This window comes from Sphaerodactylus townsendi, linkage group LG14, assembly GCF_021028975.2.
Source record: "Sphaerodactylus townsendi isolate TG3544 linkage group LG14, MPM_Stown_v2.3, whole genome shotgun sequence".
Lineage (NCBI taxonomy): Eukaryota > Metazoa > Chordata > Lepidosauria > Squamata > Sphaerodactylidae > Sphaerodactylus > Sphaerodactylus townsendi.
The window spans coordinates 6,981,496-6,996,655 of NC_059438.1; the positions used below are offsets into that span (position 1 = coordinate 6,981,496).

General features: G+C 45.3%; 1 protein-coding gene across 3 annotated transcripts; it reads left to right on the forward strand.

Moving 5' to 3' along the window:
* The first annotated feature begins 7,050 nt into the window (after positions 1–7,050).
* B3GNT9 (UDP-GlcNAc:betaGal beta-1,3-N-acetylglucosaminyltransferase 9) lies at positions 7,051–14,956 on the forward strand. 3 transcript variants are annotated; one of them, XM_048515273.1, is made up of 3 exons: positions 7,051–7,394; positions 11,765–11,854; positions 13,387–14,956. In XM_048515273.1, exon 3 carries the CDS (start codon positions 13,454–13,456, stop codon positions 14,696–14,698), a length of 1,245 nt encoding a protein of 414 aa, XP_048371230.1. In that variant the 5' UTR covers positions 7,051–7,394; positions 11,765–11,854; positions 13,387–13,453; the 3' UTR covers positions 14,699–14,956. The 3 variants fall into 3 exon arrangements, with proteins under 3 accessions (XP_048371230.1, XP_048371229.1, XP_048371231.1); XM_048515274.1 differs by lacking the exon at positions 7,051–7,394 and adding an exon at positions 9,706–10,044; XM_048515272.1 differs by lacking the exon at positions 11,765–11,854.
* The last annotated feature ends 204 nt before the right edge of the window (positions 14,957–15,160 follow it).

Genomic DNA, 15,160 nt, shown 5'->3' on the forward strand with positions numbered 1-15,160 from the left:
AAATGCACGTGCGAACTAGCTTTTGGTGTTCTTCATGTGAGCTGTCTGCCAGCATTTTCTATGTCTTAAGACATTAGTGTCTTATTCACCTCTGGGATCAGGGCCGGCGTCAGCAAACCCTGGGGTGTGGCGGCTGCCAGGGACCAGGGCTTCTGGCAGGGCCCACTGCTGTCCACCCTTCCCTATTGGCTAGCACTCCATTGTGCTCCCAGGCACACACATTGCCCTGTACCACAGGGAAAAGGGCTGCAGGGCAGTGGTGAGCATGGGCAGTGGGAGAGAGCTCACAGGCAGGCAGGGGATCACAGAGACAGGCGAGGTAGGAGGGTGATTCTACCCATGGGCCCTCGAAACCTGGAATCAGCCCTGTCTGGGATATACCCCATCTTTGCATTCGTGTACCTTTGGCACACAGAAGAGCAATGAGAACTCATCTCTGTCTTCCAGAGTCCTCTTCTTCTTGGTTTTCCCACAGCTTGGAGCAAGCAGTCAGTTTTGTTGTTCCATCAGCCTTCACCCTCCCATCTCCCCCTTTCTGTGTCTACAGCACAAATGGGGAATGACTTGCTCCCCCCCCCACCCACACACCCCCACACTCCCAAAGTTGAGGCAAGTTAACCACACAGCTGGATTCATAGCATTCTGGGTTTGCTGATACCGGCTTTCTCCTCCCAGCTGCTCGATGCCTTAAAATCAAGTTCTGGATGCTGAAAAAAGTGAACCATACTTTGCTTTTTGTACTTCAGAAATTTGGGGGTTGTAAGGCATTGTTTGGGGAGGTGTGAGGCAATTTGGAACCCCCTAAGATTCTTTAAACTCGGGCGTGAGGAGGCCGGCCCTTCCCCAGTGCTCTCTGCTTTTATCAGGATGGTTCCCTTATTTTTTGTTTCCAAAGCCATATTTTTCCACGTCGTCTCAGAGCTTGTCCTCAAGGGACTCAGATTTGCTGCTGTTATGATGAGCCTGAAGCTCTGATGCTTGACTGTGATAAACAAAATAAAAGACTCCGCTGTTGTACTGTGGGCTGATTCATTCACCGGACAGCTCTTTTTGCTGTGTCTGTAACCAGTAATATGAAATTACTTCACATGAACAGGCCCCAGGGGTGAGAGACAATCCTTTTACCACCAGCTATGCAAAGGGAAGGGGAGGTTGTTAAAAGATGGAAGGGCACATTTTGACATCCTTTGGGGGGGGGGGAGTACTTTGTGTTGGGAAGTCTATCAAGATGCTAGTTTTTAAATTGACAAGCTTTTAGATTGCATTCGTTCCTCTGCAGTACTTGTCACTTTCCCCGTTACAACTGTAAAAGGCTTGTTCATGCAAACAACCCCTGAAGTGATAAAACTCTACGGGATGCACGGGGGGGGGGAGCACTCGTGGCCCTCCAGATGTTATGGACTACAATACCCATCATCCCCTGCCAGCATAATGCTGGTAGGGGATGGTGGGAACTGTAGTCCATAACATCTGGAGGGCCGCGAGTTTGACACCAGCATATTTGACCCAAGAATTCTGTCATTTCAGATGGAACGTCTCTTGACTTAATAATGAATGCTATAAAAACTTGGATGTGACCCCAAGCCCTTTCCTTCTTTGCAGCGCCCTTTCCCACTGCAGAAGCAGTTGTCCTCCAGTGTGTAGCGCATGCTCATCCATGACGTTTCAGCGAGTTGAACAGTGTTTGATGTAGTATTGCAGTAATCTCCTGGTGGGGCCTGGAGATTTCCTGGAATTCGAACTGATGTCCAGACTACAGAGATCAGAGTCCCTGGAGAACATGGCTGCTTTGGAGGGTGGACTCTGGCTGAAATCCTGCCCTTCTCTAAACCTGGCCCTCACCAGATTCCACACCCCTACCCAAATCTCCAGAAATTCCCCAGCCCACCATTGGATAGGGGGCCTGAGATGGATGTAGTCCACAACAGAGGAAGACTCCCACAGTGGACGAGGAGGGGTGTGAACAGAAAGTTGGCTTGGGAAAGCAGGCTTATGTTTTGATTTTTTTAACATGAAGAAGAAGAGAAGAGTTTGGATTTATATCCCCTCTTTCTCTCCTGTAGGAAACTCAAAGGGGCTTACAATCTCCTTGCCCTTCCCCCCTGACAACAAACACCCTGTGAGGTAGATGGGGCTGAGAGAGCTCAGAAGAGCTGTGACTAGCCCAAGGTCACCCAGCTGGCGTGTGTGGGAATTCACAGGCTAATCTGAATTCCCCACATAAGCCTCCACAGCTCAGGCGGCAGAGCGGGAATCAAACCCGGTTCCTCCAGATTAGAATGCACCTGCTCTTAACCACTACGCCACTGCTGCTGAGAAGTAGCCAGTGGTTTGCAAAAGAAATTAGAGGCGGCGGCTCTTTCACATGGCACATTTTTTTACAATTTCTGTGCATTGTCATCTTTAGTGTTACACTTAACATTTGCTTGGAAGCCCCAAACAGATAAGGAAAGCATCAGCATTTCCTTGTTAACTGCTAACTTGGATCCTTGACTTTCGCTTTGTTATTACAAAATTCTCTCTAGCCATATGTACTGGCAGTCTTCGAGATATCTTTGTTTTATACTTCCAGGTTCAAAACATGCTGTTCTTTTTCAGCGCGCCAAGATAAGGCAAAAATCAAATAAAGCTGCTTTGCATTTCAAAAGGAACAAATGCTGGTACGATCTGGAAATACCCCTTGGGAACTGAGCAGTTTTGTTGCATGATGTGGATTGTTTTCAATACTTTAGCTGAGCTTAAAAAGCTTGGAACAGTCTTTGTCTTGGGCTGGCCTTGGGAAGAAGGAAGGGATCCGAGTTGCTATCTTAGTGGCATGTTTTGGCATAGCTGAGCCAAGGCATCTGCAGAAGTGGACAAAATAATTAAGCAGAAAAGGGGACCTAAACACCTAGTTCTAGACCAGGGGTCTGCAACCTTTAGAATAGAATAGAATAGAATCTTTATTGGCCAAGTGTGATTGGACACACAAGGAATTTGTCTCCGGTGCATATGCTCTCAGTGTACATAAAAGAAAATACATTTGTCAAGAATCTCCATATATAGCACCCTAATGATTGTCATATAGGTCTAGTAAGCAATCAGGAAACAATCAATAGTAATAAAACATAAAATGTAAAAATCATAAAATAAAATGAAATGTCAGCACAGAAGAATATACAGTCATATAATTGGGAGGATGGGTACAGGAATAATGAAAAAAGTAGTGCAGTAATTATATAATAACATATAATAAATAGCTCTGACATTATCGAGGGAATTATTTGTTTAACAGAGCGATGGCATCCGGGAAAAAACTGTTCTTATGTCTAGTTGTCTTGGTATGAATTTCTCTGTAGCGACGTTTAGAGGGTAAGAGTTGAAACAGTTTATGTCCAGGATGCGAGGGGTCAGTAAATATTTTCACAGCCCTTTTTTTGACCCGTGCAGTATACAGGTCCTCAATGGAAGGCAGGTTAGCAGCAATTGTTTTTTCTGCAGTTCTGATTATTCTCTGAAGTCTGTGTCGATCTTGTTGGGTTCTTTACCACCCAAAGAGCCACTTAGACCCGTTTTCCACGGCCCCAAAGGTCTACCGAACCAGAGAGGTGGCTCTGCACGGAGCCGCCTCCAGTTCAGCTCTTCCACTCACCTTTCCTTCCAGGGCTGGGAGGCGGAGGCCCCGGGCAGGGAAACCCCCTCTGTTTGACGGAGCAGGCAACCGCCTGCTACATGGGGCAGAGGGGGGATGGCAGCTGCGAGGATGGCAGAGGGGGGATGGCGGCTGCTCTTGAGGGACACGCCCACACTACCTTCCAGCCCTCCAGAGCAGCACTGGAAAGAGAGGTGAGTGGAGGGGACGCGAAAAGCGGCACCCTCACGCACGGAGCCGCCTCCGGTTCGGCCCCTCCACTCACCTTTCCTTCCAGTGCTGCTCTGGAGGGCTGGAGGGTAGTGTGGACGTGTCCCTCAAGAGCAGCCAACACTAACCTCCGACCTCCAGGCCATGTGGAGCCGCAGTATAAGGCTGAAAGAGCTGCATGCGGCTCCAGAGCCGCGGGTTGCAGACCCCTGTTCTAGACCATAGGAAAATGTTTTACCCTGAGTTTTACCCTGAGTCAAAGGATTGGTCCACCTAGTTCAGTACTGTCCCTTCTGACTGGCACCAGCCCTTGAAGGTCTCTCAGAAACAAGGCAAGCTGGCCATTTGACTGACAAGGAAATTCCCCAGTGGGCTGCTATCCTAAAAGGCCGCTTGCAACCCGCAGCAACTCTACCAGCATCTGTGGGCTCATGTGTCTTCAGCCCTTCAGTGGCAATGAGGATCAGTATAGGTTCGCCACTTTCTCTTCCTAAAAGTGCTGCCAAGTTGTTAAAGGAAGCCCTGGATGAGCCAGTGGGCACTGCTGAACCAAGTGAACCTCTGCTGCATTCTCAGAGGGGTAAAACGGGTGCATTTCAGCTCCCCTGCTTTTCAACCTATACCTCAACAATATAGCGGTGCAATTGACATGCCTAGAGTTTATCTCACCCCCCAATTGGGCAATGGAAAGTATCTGTTCTATGGTATGCAGGTGACACCACGGTGGCTTGAGTGTGCAGAGGGTTGGATTAGGTCCTGGTTTGCAACCTTGCTCTGCCATGGGAGTTTGCTGGGTGACCAGGTCAATCATTTTCTCTCAGCCGAACCACTGCACAGGGATGTAGCTGTGAGGGCAACATGGGAGGAGGGAGTGGACAATGTAAGATGCTTCAGGTACTCATGATGAGGGGGGTGGGGGGACCAGGATTTAAACAAAATACATTTAGAGATCCGGGCTTCTTTCCACTTTTCCCTGCAAACCATTTCCTTTGAAGATTGGATCTGTGGCACAAACTGAATGCCTCCTCCCTCAAGGCCCGTCTTCCACATCTGCAATTGTTTTCTGCAGATGGTTCTGTTTACCGGAGGCAGCTGTCAGAGTTCGGGTCAGAAGGTGGGGGGGAGTGGAGAGAGGGTGACTGATTCACCGGTTCAGCTGTCCTAATTTTTCTGCAGAAGGGCAGCCCTGCTTGCGTTTTCCATAGCAAGGGGAACAATAGCTGGGTGGAGGGGGTGGTTGTTTTACAGTGAGAAAACAATACAAGAGGGAAAATATGAAACAACAGTAATAAAACTCCATGAAAAGAAAAAACCACGTACAGAAGTAGGGATGCCAGCCTCCGGGTGGGACCTGAGGATCCCTTGAATAGATCCCTCATCGTCAGACTATGATCGGTTCCCCTGGAGCACAGGTGTCAAACTCGCAGCCCTCCAGATGTTATGGACTACAGTTCCCATCATCCCCTGCCAGCATCATGCTGGCAGGGGATGATGGGAACTGTAGTCCATAACATCTGGAGGGCCGCGAGTTTGACACATATGGCCTGGAGAATATGGATGCTTTGGAGGGTGGACCTGATAGCGTTATATCTCACTGAGGTCCCTGACCACCCCAGGCTCTATTCCCAAATCTTCAGGAGTTTCCCAAACTGGATCTGGCAGCCCTAACCCCCACCTCCCACTGGTGGTCTGGGGAATTTGACAACCCTACACAGATGTGCTCTCCTCCTCCCCAGCCTGGCCTGGAAAGGGTGGCCCCTACAGGCCTTAAAGAGTATCCACATGGGCACAGGTTAATTTTCATTTACATTACAAAATGCACGCTTCATTCCAAAACTTTCAATAGAAAGCCAGCCTAGCTCAGTGCTTAGTGTTGGACTAAGATTTGGGAGATTCTGGGTTCAAGGGACAGTTTGGGCTTGATTTGATCTAGAACCCGTTTATTTGGTTTTTGATACATTGTATCTGTAACACTTTCTTCCAAGACCACGTTTCAAACAAATCTACTTTCTTCCTGTCAGTTTTCTTCATTGTCCAGCTTTCACAGCCATATATAGTACTAGGAAATATTATGGCATGACTTAACTTGATCATTGTTGGCAGTAACATGCTTAAGAATCTTTCCTAGCCCCTGATTGCTGCAATTCCTAATCTCTACCTCCTGATTTTTTGGTTGCAGACTTCCTTTTGGTTGAGAGTGGAGCCAAGAAATAGAAAGTCTTGAACAACCTCCTTTAAAATCAGCCATAGCTTTTCATGAGCCACACATCCAAGTGCTTTGTTCTAACGTATGAAACACAAGCTGATATTCTTGGAAATTCTTGTGTGCTCCAGTAACCAACTTAAATTTGCAAAGTGATCTCTGGTGCCTCTTCCTTTTCTGAATCCAGCTTGAACATTAGACATTTCTCTGTTCATGCATGGCAAAAGTCTTTGTTGTAAGATTTTGAGAATCACTTTACTCACATAAGAAATTAATAAATTGGTCTGATAGTTGCTGCAACCTTTGATGTCTCCTTTTTGGGGAATTGGAATGTAAATTGACTGTTTCCAGTCTTCGGGCAATTGTTTTGTTTTCCATATTTGTTGCCATATTCTTGTCAAGATTTTGATGGACTCTATTTCTGTGGCTTGGAATAGCTCTAATGATACTCAGTCTGATCCTGGTGATTTGTTTCACCTAGTTGCTCTCTGTGCAGCTTTCACTTCACTTCACTTTCTAAAATTGTAAGTTCGTCTTCAAAATATTTTTCTTGGAAGAAATTTGTCATCCTTTCATCTCTTCTGCATAGTTCTTCATGTATTGTTTCCACCTTTTATTTATTTTGTCCTGTTCAGTTAATGTTAATCTTCCGGTTTAAGGGGACATAATTTTTTTTAAGAAGGCAAACGTGTCTGTGTATCATCAACCTTGAGTTCCACTAGAAGTGCTAACTATTTTATAAGTCTTCCTAAATGTTAAAGCACTATTCCTCTCGAGCTTTACAAGCAGCTAATTTTATGTGTGCTTTTAAAAAGAGGAGCCATGGATGCTGCTTCCAAATTTCAACATCTCTCTCTCTTTTTGCATCTGTACACACACATGGAAATGACCCTCCCGGGCACATGCATTCTTAGCCAGCCCCTTTTGTGCTGCTGAACATCTGTATCACGTGTATGCCTTGACTCTTCCAACTCTTGGAGTGGCACATCTGCTCAGATCATGTGACTAGAACTCGGAGGCCAGCTGAATTCCTTGTCTTAACAGAGACAGGGTTTTTTTAAAAAAAATCCTCCAGCCCCCTCCCCCCCCCCATCAGCAAGTTTTCGGACACTAGAAATAAGCCATATTTGCCTGTGATCCTGTGCGCGGAAGAGTTGTACAGTTGCCTCTTCTGAACGCTCGCTAAAACGAAATGGGGAGCTGCCGTTATTTAACTCAGCAAGGCTTCCCTGGACTATACATTCAGAAGCGGAGGAATGCCAGAACTAACTGAATCCAGATGTGCTTACTTGGCAGCCATCCGGCCAACCATTACCAAAGGGATACAGTATTGAAATGACCGCACTGGATGTAAGTATGAAGTCTTTCTTCTTGCATGGGGAGTGTGCTACAAACCCGATTGAAAGCTCGCCCTCATTTTCAGCTTTATCTTCTCCTGCATCTTTTTATGGCTGGACTAAAAACGTTCGAGTTTTTCCGTGTCAATTAGCAAGTTGTTGTGCCTGTTGCAAACCCAGCTGGCACACTCTCGGTCTCCCTATACAAGGTTGGTTCTTTTCCTTGTTTTGCACAAGAATGGTGATTTATTTACAGGTCCTGAAAAGCCTGGGCCATTCCCTCTCCTTCCTTGGAATCCTTGCATGCACCCACACTCATGCACTTTGTCTTATATACAGCATCGCAAACCATTAAATGTCACAGTACAGATTATTGTATCTGAATGGCCCAAGCTCATGACTTGCATTAGGGCAATGGAAATCCTCTGGTCACTTGGCTGAACTGTTCAGCAAGGGGGCAGAGCTCCACTATTGATCCCCGGACTCTTGCTCTGGAAGCTTCTTGGGCCAGATTTGACCACCCTGGGGGCAAGCAGCTTTGCCACAAGCTGAAACTAGAGAGTTCCCAGTGTGAATGGGCACACTGGTGTGGACAAAGCTTGTGCTTCAGATGGACAATTCACACAAGTTGGACCCAGCCATCTTTCACAGTCAGTCTTGTCCAGTTCCCTTTTTTAGAAAAAGTGTTGGCTTTCATATCCTGCTTTTCTCTACCTTTAAGGAATCTCAAAGTGGCTTATAATCACCTTCCCTTCCTCTCCCCACAACAGGCACCTTGCGAGGTAGGTGCGGCTGAGAGAGTTCTGGGAGAACTGTGACTAGCCCAAGGTCACCCAGCAGGTTTCATGTGCAGAAGTGAGGAAAGAAACCTCATACACCAGATTAGAGTCTGCCGCTCATGTGGAGGGGTGGGGAATCAAACCCAATTCTCCAGATGAGAGTCTACCACTCTTAACCACTACACCACACTGGCTCTTTATTATAGCATCCTGTTCCCACCTGACTTTTGTATATATAAAAGATTTTGCCTTTTTTCACCAGCTGAAAAGCTGGTTGAATCCAACTCAGTGTGTCCTACCAAGCAAGGCTGGATTCAGGATAGGGGAAAAATACTAGCTGGGGCATGAAAAGCAGCTGTGAGAATCTGCCTGCAGAATGTGAGTGAACTGACCCAAGTTAACCACTATGGACAATGGTTATTCTTAGTAAATCTATTAAGGTGGCCCTCATGGGTCAGTTCTGCTAGAAGAGGCACTTTTCTCTAGTGGAAAGAGCCTCCTCCCACCCTCCCTGTGGCAACTGGTGTCTCTCCTCAGGTGAAGGTTTCACCCACTGAGGAAAACCACTTTCATAAGCAGAATGGATCTTCTGGTTAGAACCTAATGCATTTATTTGGATTTTCAAGTCTCATCTCTCGTTCACTCATATCTTGGGGCAAATGAAACATTGTCAATGTTTTAAAGGTTAATCATAGAGAAGACCTTCTCACAACCACCACTAAATGCTTGTCTGCCCAAACAAGCCTTGTATTACTCCCAGAAGACACTGTCAAATCTTTATGAATAAATGTGCAACTTAACAGAAGAACGGTGGGAAGATATAAATCCCAGCAGGGTAGCAAAAGAGGAACTCCCAACAGGTTTAGCATTTGCCATTGTCAGATAATTGCTAAAAGAAGAGGATCTGCAATGAATCCTCGCTGACAACCTTTCATGATCTGGCTGGCTGAGGATTCACTTCACCGCACCTGACAAAGTGGGCTCAAGGCCCAAGAAACCTTTTAGAATAAATTGGTTACTTAGCCTTTATGGGAGCACAAACCACCTCCTGTTTCCATAGATAAGAATAACACTGCTAGGGCTGAAAGCTTTAATTGGGGGACCAACTGACTGAATGTCAAGGGAACCACTGAGCAAACTGTTCAGGTTCATAAAAACCCTAACACTGTTAAATGTTATAAAACACTGACCCTGTATTCTTTTTGCCTAAGCTTTCGCTATTTTGCAAGAACAGTTCATTGGATTTGTAAACAGGGCTGGAATCAAGCCCAATGAAGATTTATTGTTCTTCTAAAGTTAATGAGAGATATACAAGGTACTGAATCAAAAAATGGATATTGCTCTATTTATGGGTCAAACAAGCCATGGCAGTAACCATGGGTGTGACTCATGAATGCCAATGCCACAATTTTAAGTACTTTTAAAATGCCACAGAGTGGCAGACTGAGGTGATCTTGCTGTTTGATTGAAATATTGAAGAGCTTCCCTCCAATTAAAAAAAAATGCCCATCTTCACCTTTATTATGGGTAGTACTAGCAAAATGCAAAAGGGAACCTGTAGTAACCCTGAGATCCTGTGCTTGCCTGTCCACACATGACTCTTTATTTTTTCCAGATCTGGCACCCAGATAAAGTTGTTACCCCCACTTCGAACCTTGAATGTAGATCAACATCAATGTAACGGATCTTTCCTAGAGCAAAAAATCTCTACTTTGGCTGTGCTCCGTTTCTTTTGTGTGGTATTTCAATGGTCTTCCTCTGCCAGAAATGAGACAGCAAGAAGAGGTTCTGGGCTCCTTCCCAATCCCTAAAAGTTTCAGGATTTTTTTGGCTTTTGTATATCAAGTTGGTGGCCAACTTCCAAAATATTGGCAAGCTAAATCTGTAAGTCATGGAAAATGTGGGTTTCCATAGTTTACAGTTTCATCCAAGGCCTGTGCTTATAAAATTAAACAGAACAGAAGGAGCCAAGGCTGTCATTAGCATCTAAAATAAAAACAGACATCTGCAAGGAAAGAAACTCATCCTGAACGGTGCTGAGTCTAACCAGCACGGAGCCTTGGAGTCCTCTTCAGGTGGCATGGAGTCCTGGGAAACAGACTCATTTTTCTTCTCTTGAGCTATAAGAATCTGCCTAACCTCTCCAAACTGCACTACTCAGATAATGAATAGGCAAAAATCCTCTAAGCAAGGATGGATGGGTGATTGCAGTGGTGGTAAAAGAATATTGAAAATGTTCTGGATTTTAAAACAACCCTTCTTATTCAGGTTATGCATTTCTACTACCAACAATTCATAGGCCCTTTCCACACAAACCTTTTTAAATGGTTTGAGGCAGGAAATAAAATGAGAGTGCTGCACTGCTTCCCCCCTCCCCTTTAATTCTGAAAACGTTTTATTTCTAGTCTCAAAATGTTTTCTTAGAAACCCCTTTAAAAACAATTATTTATGTTGAAATGTTTTCAAAATTATTTATGTTGAAATGTTTTCAAAATGGTTTCACTTGCTGTGTGTTCTCTTTAAGGCACTTTCCATTAGGCTTGGAGATTCAGGTGCAACAGATACCGGATTCGGCCCAAATCTGGTCGAATTTGGGCATATTCGGGCCAAAATAAGCCTGAATATGTCCTGCCTGAATATGAACGAATCCGAATGCAAGGTATTCGGGCTTTTTTGGGTGATTTTTCACATTTTGGCCTGCAGGGGGTGTAATTTTAAAGCTATTGGCACCATAATTTCAGGGTCCCATTGGGAGATTGTCCTGATAATACCAACCAAGTTTGGTGAAGTTTGGTTCAGGGGGCCCAAAGTTATGGACCCCCAAAAGGGTGCCCCTATTCCCCATTGTTTCCAATGGGAGCTAACAGGAGATGGGGGCTACCCTCTTGTACCCAAAGTTATGGACCCCCTGAACCAAACTTCACCAAACCTGGGTGGTAACATCAGGACAGTCCTCAAATAAGACTCTGAAATTTTGGTGCCACTAGTTTTAAAAATGTGTTTCCTGCAAGCTAAAACGTGAAAAAACACCAAAAAAATCAGACAGACCTGAATTTTTCGGGTATATCTGAATATGTTATTTGTCTTATTCAGGCATACAGCTAATTTTATGCCCAAATCAAATCTGAATTTTACTGAATTTCTAGGGTACTGACCAAGCCTATTTTCCTTGCCTCTCTGCTGTCCCCAAATTTTCTCCTCAGAGCCATTTTCTGAGCTCATTCTTCATTTTTCCACATCTGTTTATTGCCATCATTTCTGTGAGTTTCTTTATTGGGCGGGGGGGCGGTTTCAAAGCATCAATTATACAAGCTGTAGAGAATCACAGCATGAAACTGTGAAACCTTAAAGTAGTCATTCAACTAACTAAAAAGGGGGGGGGATACATAATGGCAGCCATGACTCATTTTGTGGGAATGAGTGTGGCCACAGATTGTGGTAAAGGGAGGGGGACTATAAATTTTTTCTAAACATTTAAGTGATTTGTGTGGAAAGGGCCATGTACTTCAAAATACATAAAGACACCTGGGCTTTTGTAGGACTGTATAGAAGGTTATGAAGAAACCACTGGTTTTCTGAACATTTATTTGATTTGAATACCTAGCCAGAAATCTGAGAGCTTCACCCACAGAAGAGGGCTGGTCCCAAAACCAAGCATACATAAAATCAGGACTATTGAAGAAATTTAAACCAGGTGTGTAGTTCTTTCAATTGATGAAGTTTTTGGAAAGCTATTCCCTTGCCCTCTGTAACAAAAATCTCAACCACAAAGTCTTTTGGTGACCTTTGGCAAGCCACTCCCAAAGGGTCAGACCTCATATGCCCGTGGTGGCAAACCTTTGGCACTCCAGATGTTATGGACTACAATTCCCACCAGCCCCTGTCAATTGGCTATGTTGGCAGGGGCTGATGGGAATTGTAGTCCATAACATCTGGAGTGCCAAAGGTTCACCACCACTGCCATATGCAATATGAGGACAATACTACGGCCGTTTCCACATGGCCACGCTTGGGGGGCGGGTCGGCGTATATGGCGCCGACGCACCCCCCGGGACCGTTCACACGAATGGCCCTGGTAGGGGCGGGGAAGACAGCGCAGCCTGCGCAGAGGCTGCGCCACCCCCCAAACGCCTTACCATCCCTCCAACCTTCCGGTGCGTCGCCCAGGCCAGGGGACACACACCCCTGCCCTAAGCAACAGCTCTGGAGTCGCAGGGCGGGGGGAGCATGTCCCCTGGCCTAGGTGACGTGTCGGAGGGACGGTAAGGCGTTCGGGAAATGGGGGGAAATGGCGCCTGGTTGGAAGCAGCTGTTTCCGAAAAACCTCGCTCAGATGTGGCAGCGGCGGCCGTGCGAACCCCTCCCCAGGGACACTGTTTTTAGAATCCCTGGGACACTGTATTCTGCCTGTGTGGAAACAGCCTATGAAATACTATGAAATGGAGTGACTTTGGGCCAACTTCACTTCCCTTGCCTAATGTGCCCCACTGTTGGGGGAAGAGAAAAAACCACGTATATATACACCTGGTTTCTTTGGAAGAAACACAGGATACGACATGATTTTAAAAAGAAAGGGATAGATTTCCCACATGTCACTGGCTAAAGCTTTACAAAGCAATTTTATTTTTAAGTTTTATTGTATTGTATGTTACTTTTTTGATATGCCATTAAAGGTTACTTGACTTGACTCCAAATGTCCTAGATTATTATGATAATGTATGTGAAGAGCTTTGAAAAGCAAACCAGCCATATGAATGCTGAGTATCCAACGAAGGTGTTACTAAGACAATTTAGATGAGCAAAATAACTGTGGCGAAAGATTATAGGGCACTGGAAGGGCAGGAAATGAAAATATGTGATTTCATGTGTTAAGATAAATCCCATATTCTTCTTTGCAATCCTGACAATGGTATTTCACAAAGGGAGACTTGACTCTCAAACACCTACACCCTGGAAATCTTGTTGGTTTTTGAGACACTGCTAAACTAGAATCTTTCTCTTCTGCTGATCAGCATGGCTACTTAGCTGAAACTCTGTCAGTGGCGTGTTTTTTGTTTGTTGAACAAGTGAATATGCAGAGTACAGATATGAATAACAATAGAGCAAGTTTACTGCTGTTTTCATCCACCTTCGTCCAACCAAGCAGGTAAAATTGGATAGCCATTTATTAACTTTGCAAGTGAAGTTATGCATACTGTCTTGATCTCTTTATTTGCTTATTTGCAGATGGAAGGGGCCGGCAGATAGTTTCTTTAATGCAAACTTTGACGTTTCTTAGAGATCTGTGGAAACAATGAGAATTCAACTCAAAGGTGATGCCATCTGCACACTGTTCCTGGTGGTAGCTCTTTGCACCATGATCTATTCCCAGCTGGGCCACACTTCCATCAGAGAAGAAAAGATGAACAGCCGGAAGAAGCCAGCAGCAACTTCCCGGATCTTCCATGTTCCTGCAGTCCTCCAGAAACGGCTAAATACAGAAGCGACAGCAGCAAAGTCTAGAAGTATTTCAGAAGTGAAACGTGCCAGTGTGGAAATCCAAGAGACCTCAGTGACCATGATGGCAACCTTGACTCATTCTGCTTTTGATTTTAAGCATTACCTTCAGGACAAAGACAATCGGAAGTTTGAACTTCTTGTTAATCAACCAAAGAAGTGCAGGACAAACCCAGGTGGCCCCTTCTTGCTCATTGCCATCAAATCACTGGTGGAGGACTTTGACCGCCGCGAGGTTGTACGGAAAACTTGGGGGAGAGAAGGGCCCGTCAATGGCATGCAGGTGCAAAGGGTTTTTCTCCTGGGAATCCCAAAGAACAAGACATCACTGCCGACGTGGGAGACCCTTGTCCGTCAAGAGAGCCAGATGTATCGCGACGTCTTGCTGTGGGGCTTCCAGGATACTTTTTTCAACCTGACTTTAAAAGAGATCCATTTCTTAAACTGGGCGGAAAAGTTTTGTTCCAACGCCAAGTTCATATTCAAAGGCGACGCCGATGTTTTCGTTAACGTAGAAAATATAATTAACTTCCTCGAGAAACGAGATCCCTCTGAGGATCTTTTTGTTGGCGATATCATCTACAACGCACACCCTATCCGAGTGCGAAAGAGCAAGTACTACATTCCGGAATCTATGTACGGGCTAGCCATGTATCCAGCCTATGCAGGGGGTGGCGGGTTTGTACTGTCCAGCAGTACCATGAAGAAACTCTCCCAGGCCTGTGAGGAGGTGGAGCTGTTCCCCATCGATGATGTCTTCTTGGGCATGTGTTTGCAAAGGATCAACCTCAAGCCCATTATGCATGAAGGATTCAAGACTTTTGGAATAACCAAACCTTCTGCTGCCCCTCACTTGCAGACTTTCGATCCCTGTTTTTACAAAGACCTCATGGTAGTCCACAGCCTGAAGGTGGCTGAAATCTGGCTCATGTGGAACCTGCTCCACAATCCACGGCTCTCTTGCACCCAGAAGAAGCATGTCAGAAAGGCTTTCCAATGGCAAATCAGACCCAAACGACATGCCAAAGGTTACCCCGTCTAAAGGACAGGTTCATATGAATGCGTGGTCAATCATCACTTGATGCAACCTCAAGTGATGACTTGCATGAGTGAGCAATTCATCAAAGGGAAAAACTCTAATTACAAAAAGAGTGTTTCTATCATTCACTGTCACATCGGACACAAGACTAGGCAATAAGAGCTGGTTTATATGATAATGGTACCTTTGTAACATTGAGGACGGTCCCAACTACTGGGTTTAAAAACACTGCTGTGATTTTTAAAAAATCTTGTTTCTGCATTTGATGTGTCTCTTCATTCCTTGCCTCCCCCATTTTCATAACCTTGTCAAATTAGCGGCAGTCTTGTTGTGCTCAGTGAAACATCATGCATGTTGGTGGTACTACATAAACAGTAACAAGGCAAAGAAGACATACTTCATCTAGCCCAGAAGTGTCCAACTTTGACGCTTCAGATGTTCATGAACTACAATTCCCATCAGCCC

Bases quoted from the DNA above. Each gene is read 5' to 3' on its own strand.
- B3GNT9 (XM_048515273.1), top strand. From the start codon at position 13,454: ATGAGAATTCAACTCAAAGGTGATGCCATCTGCACACTGTTCCTGGTG.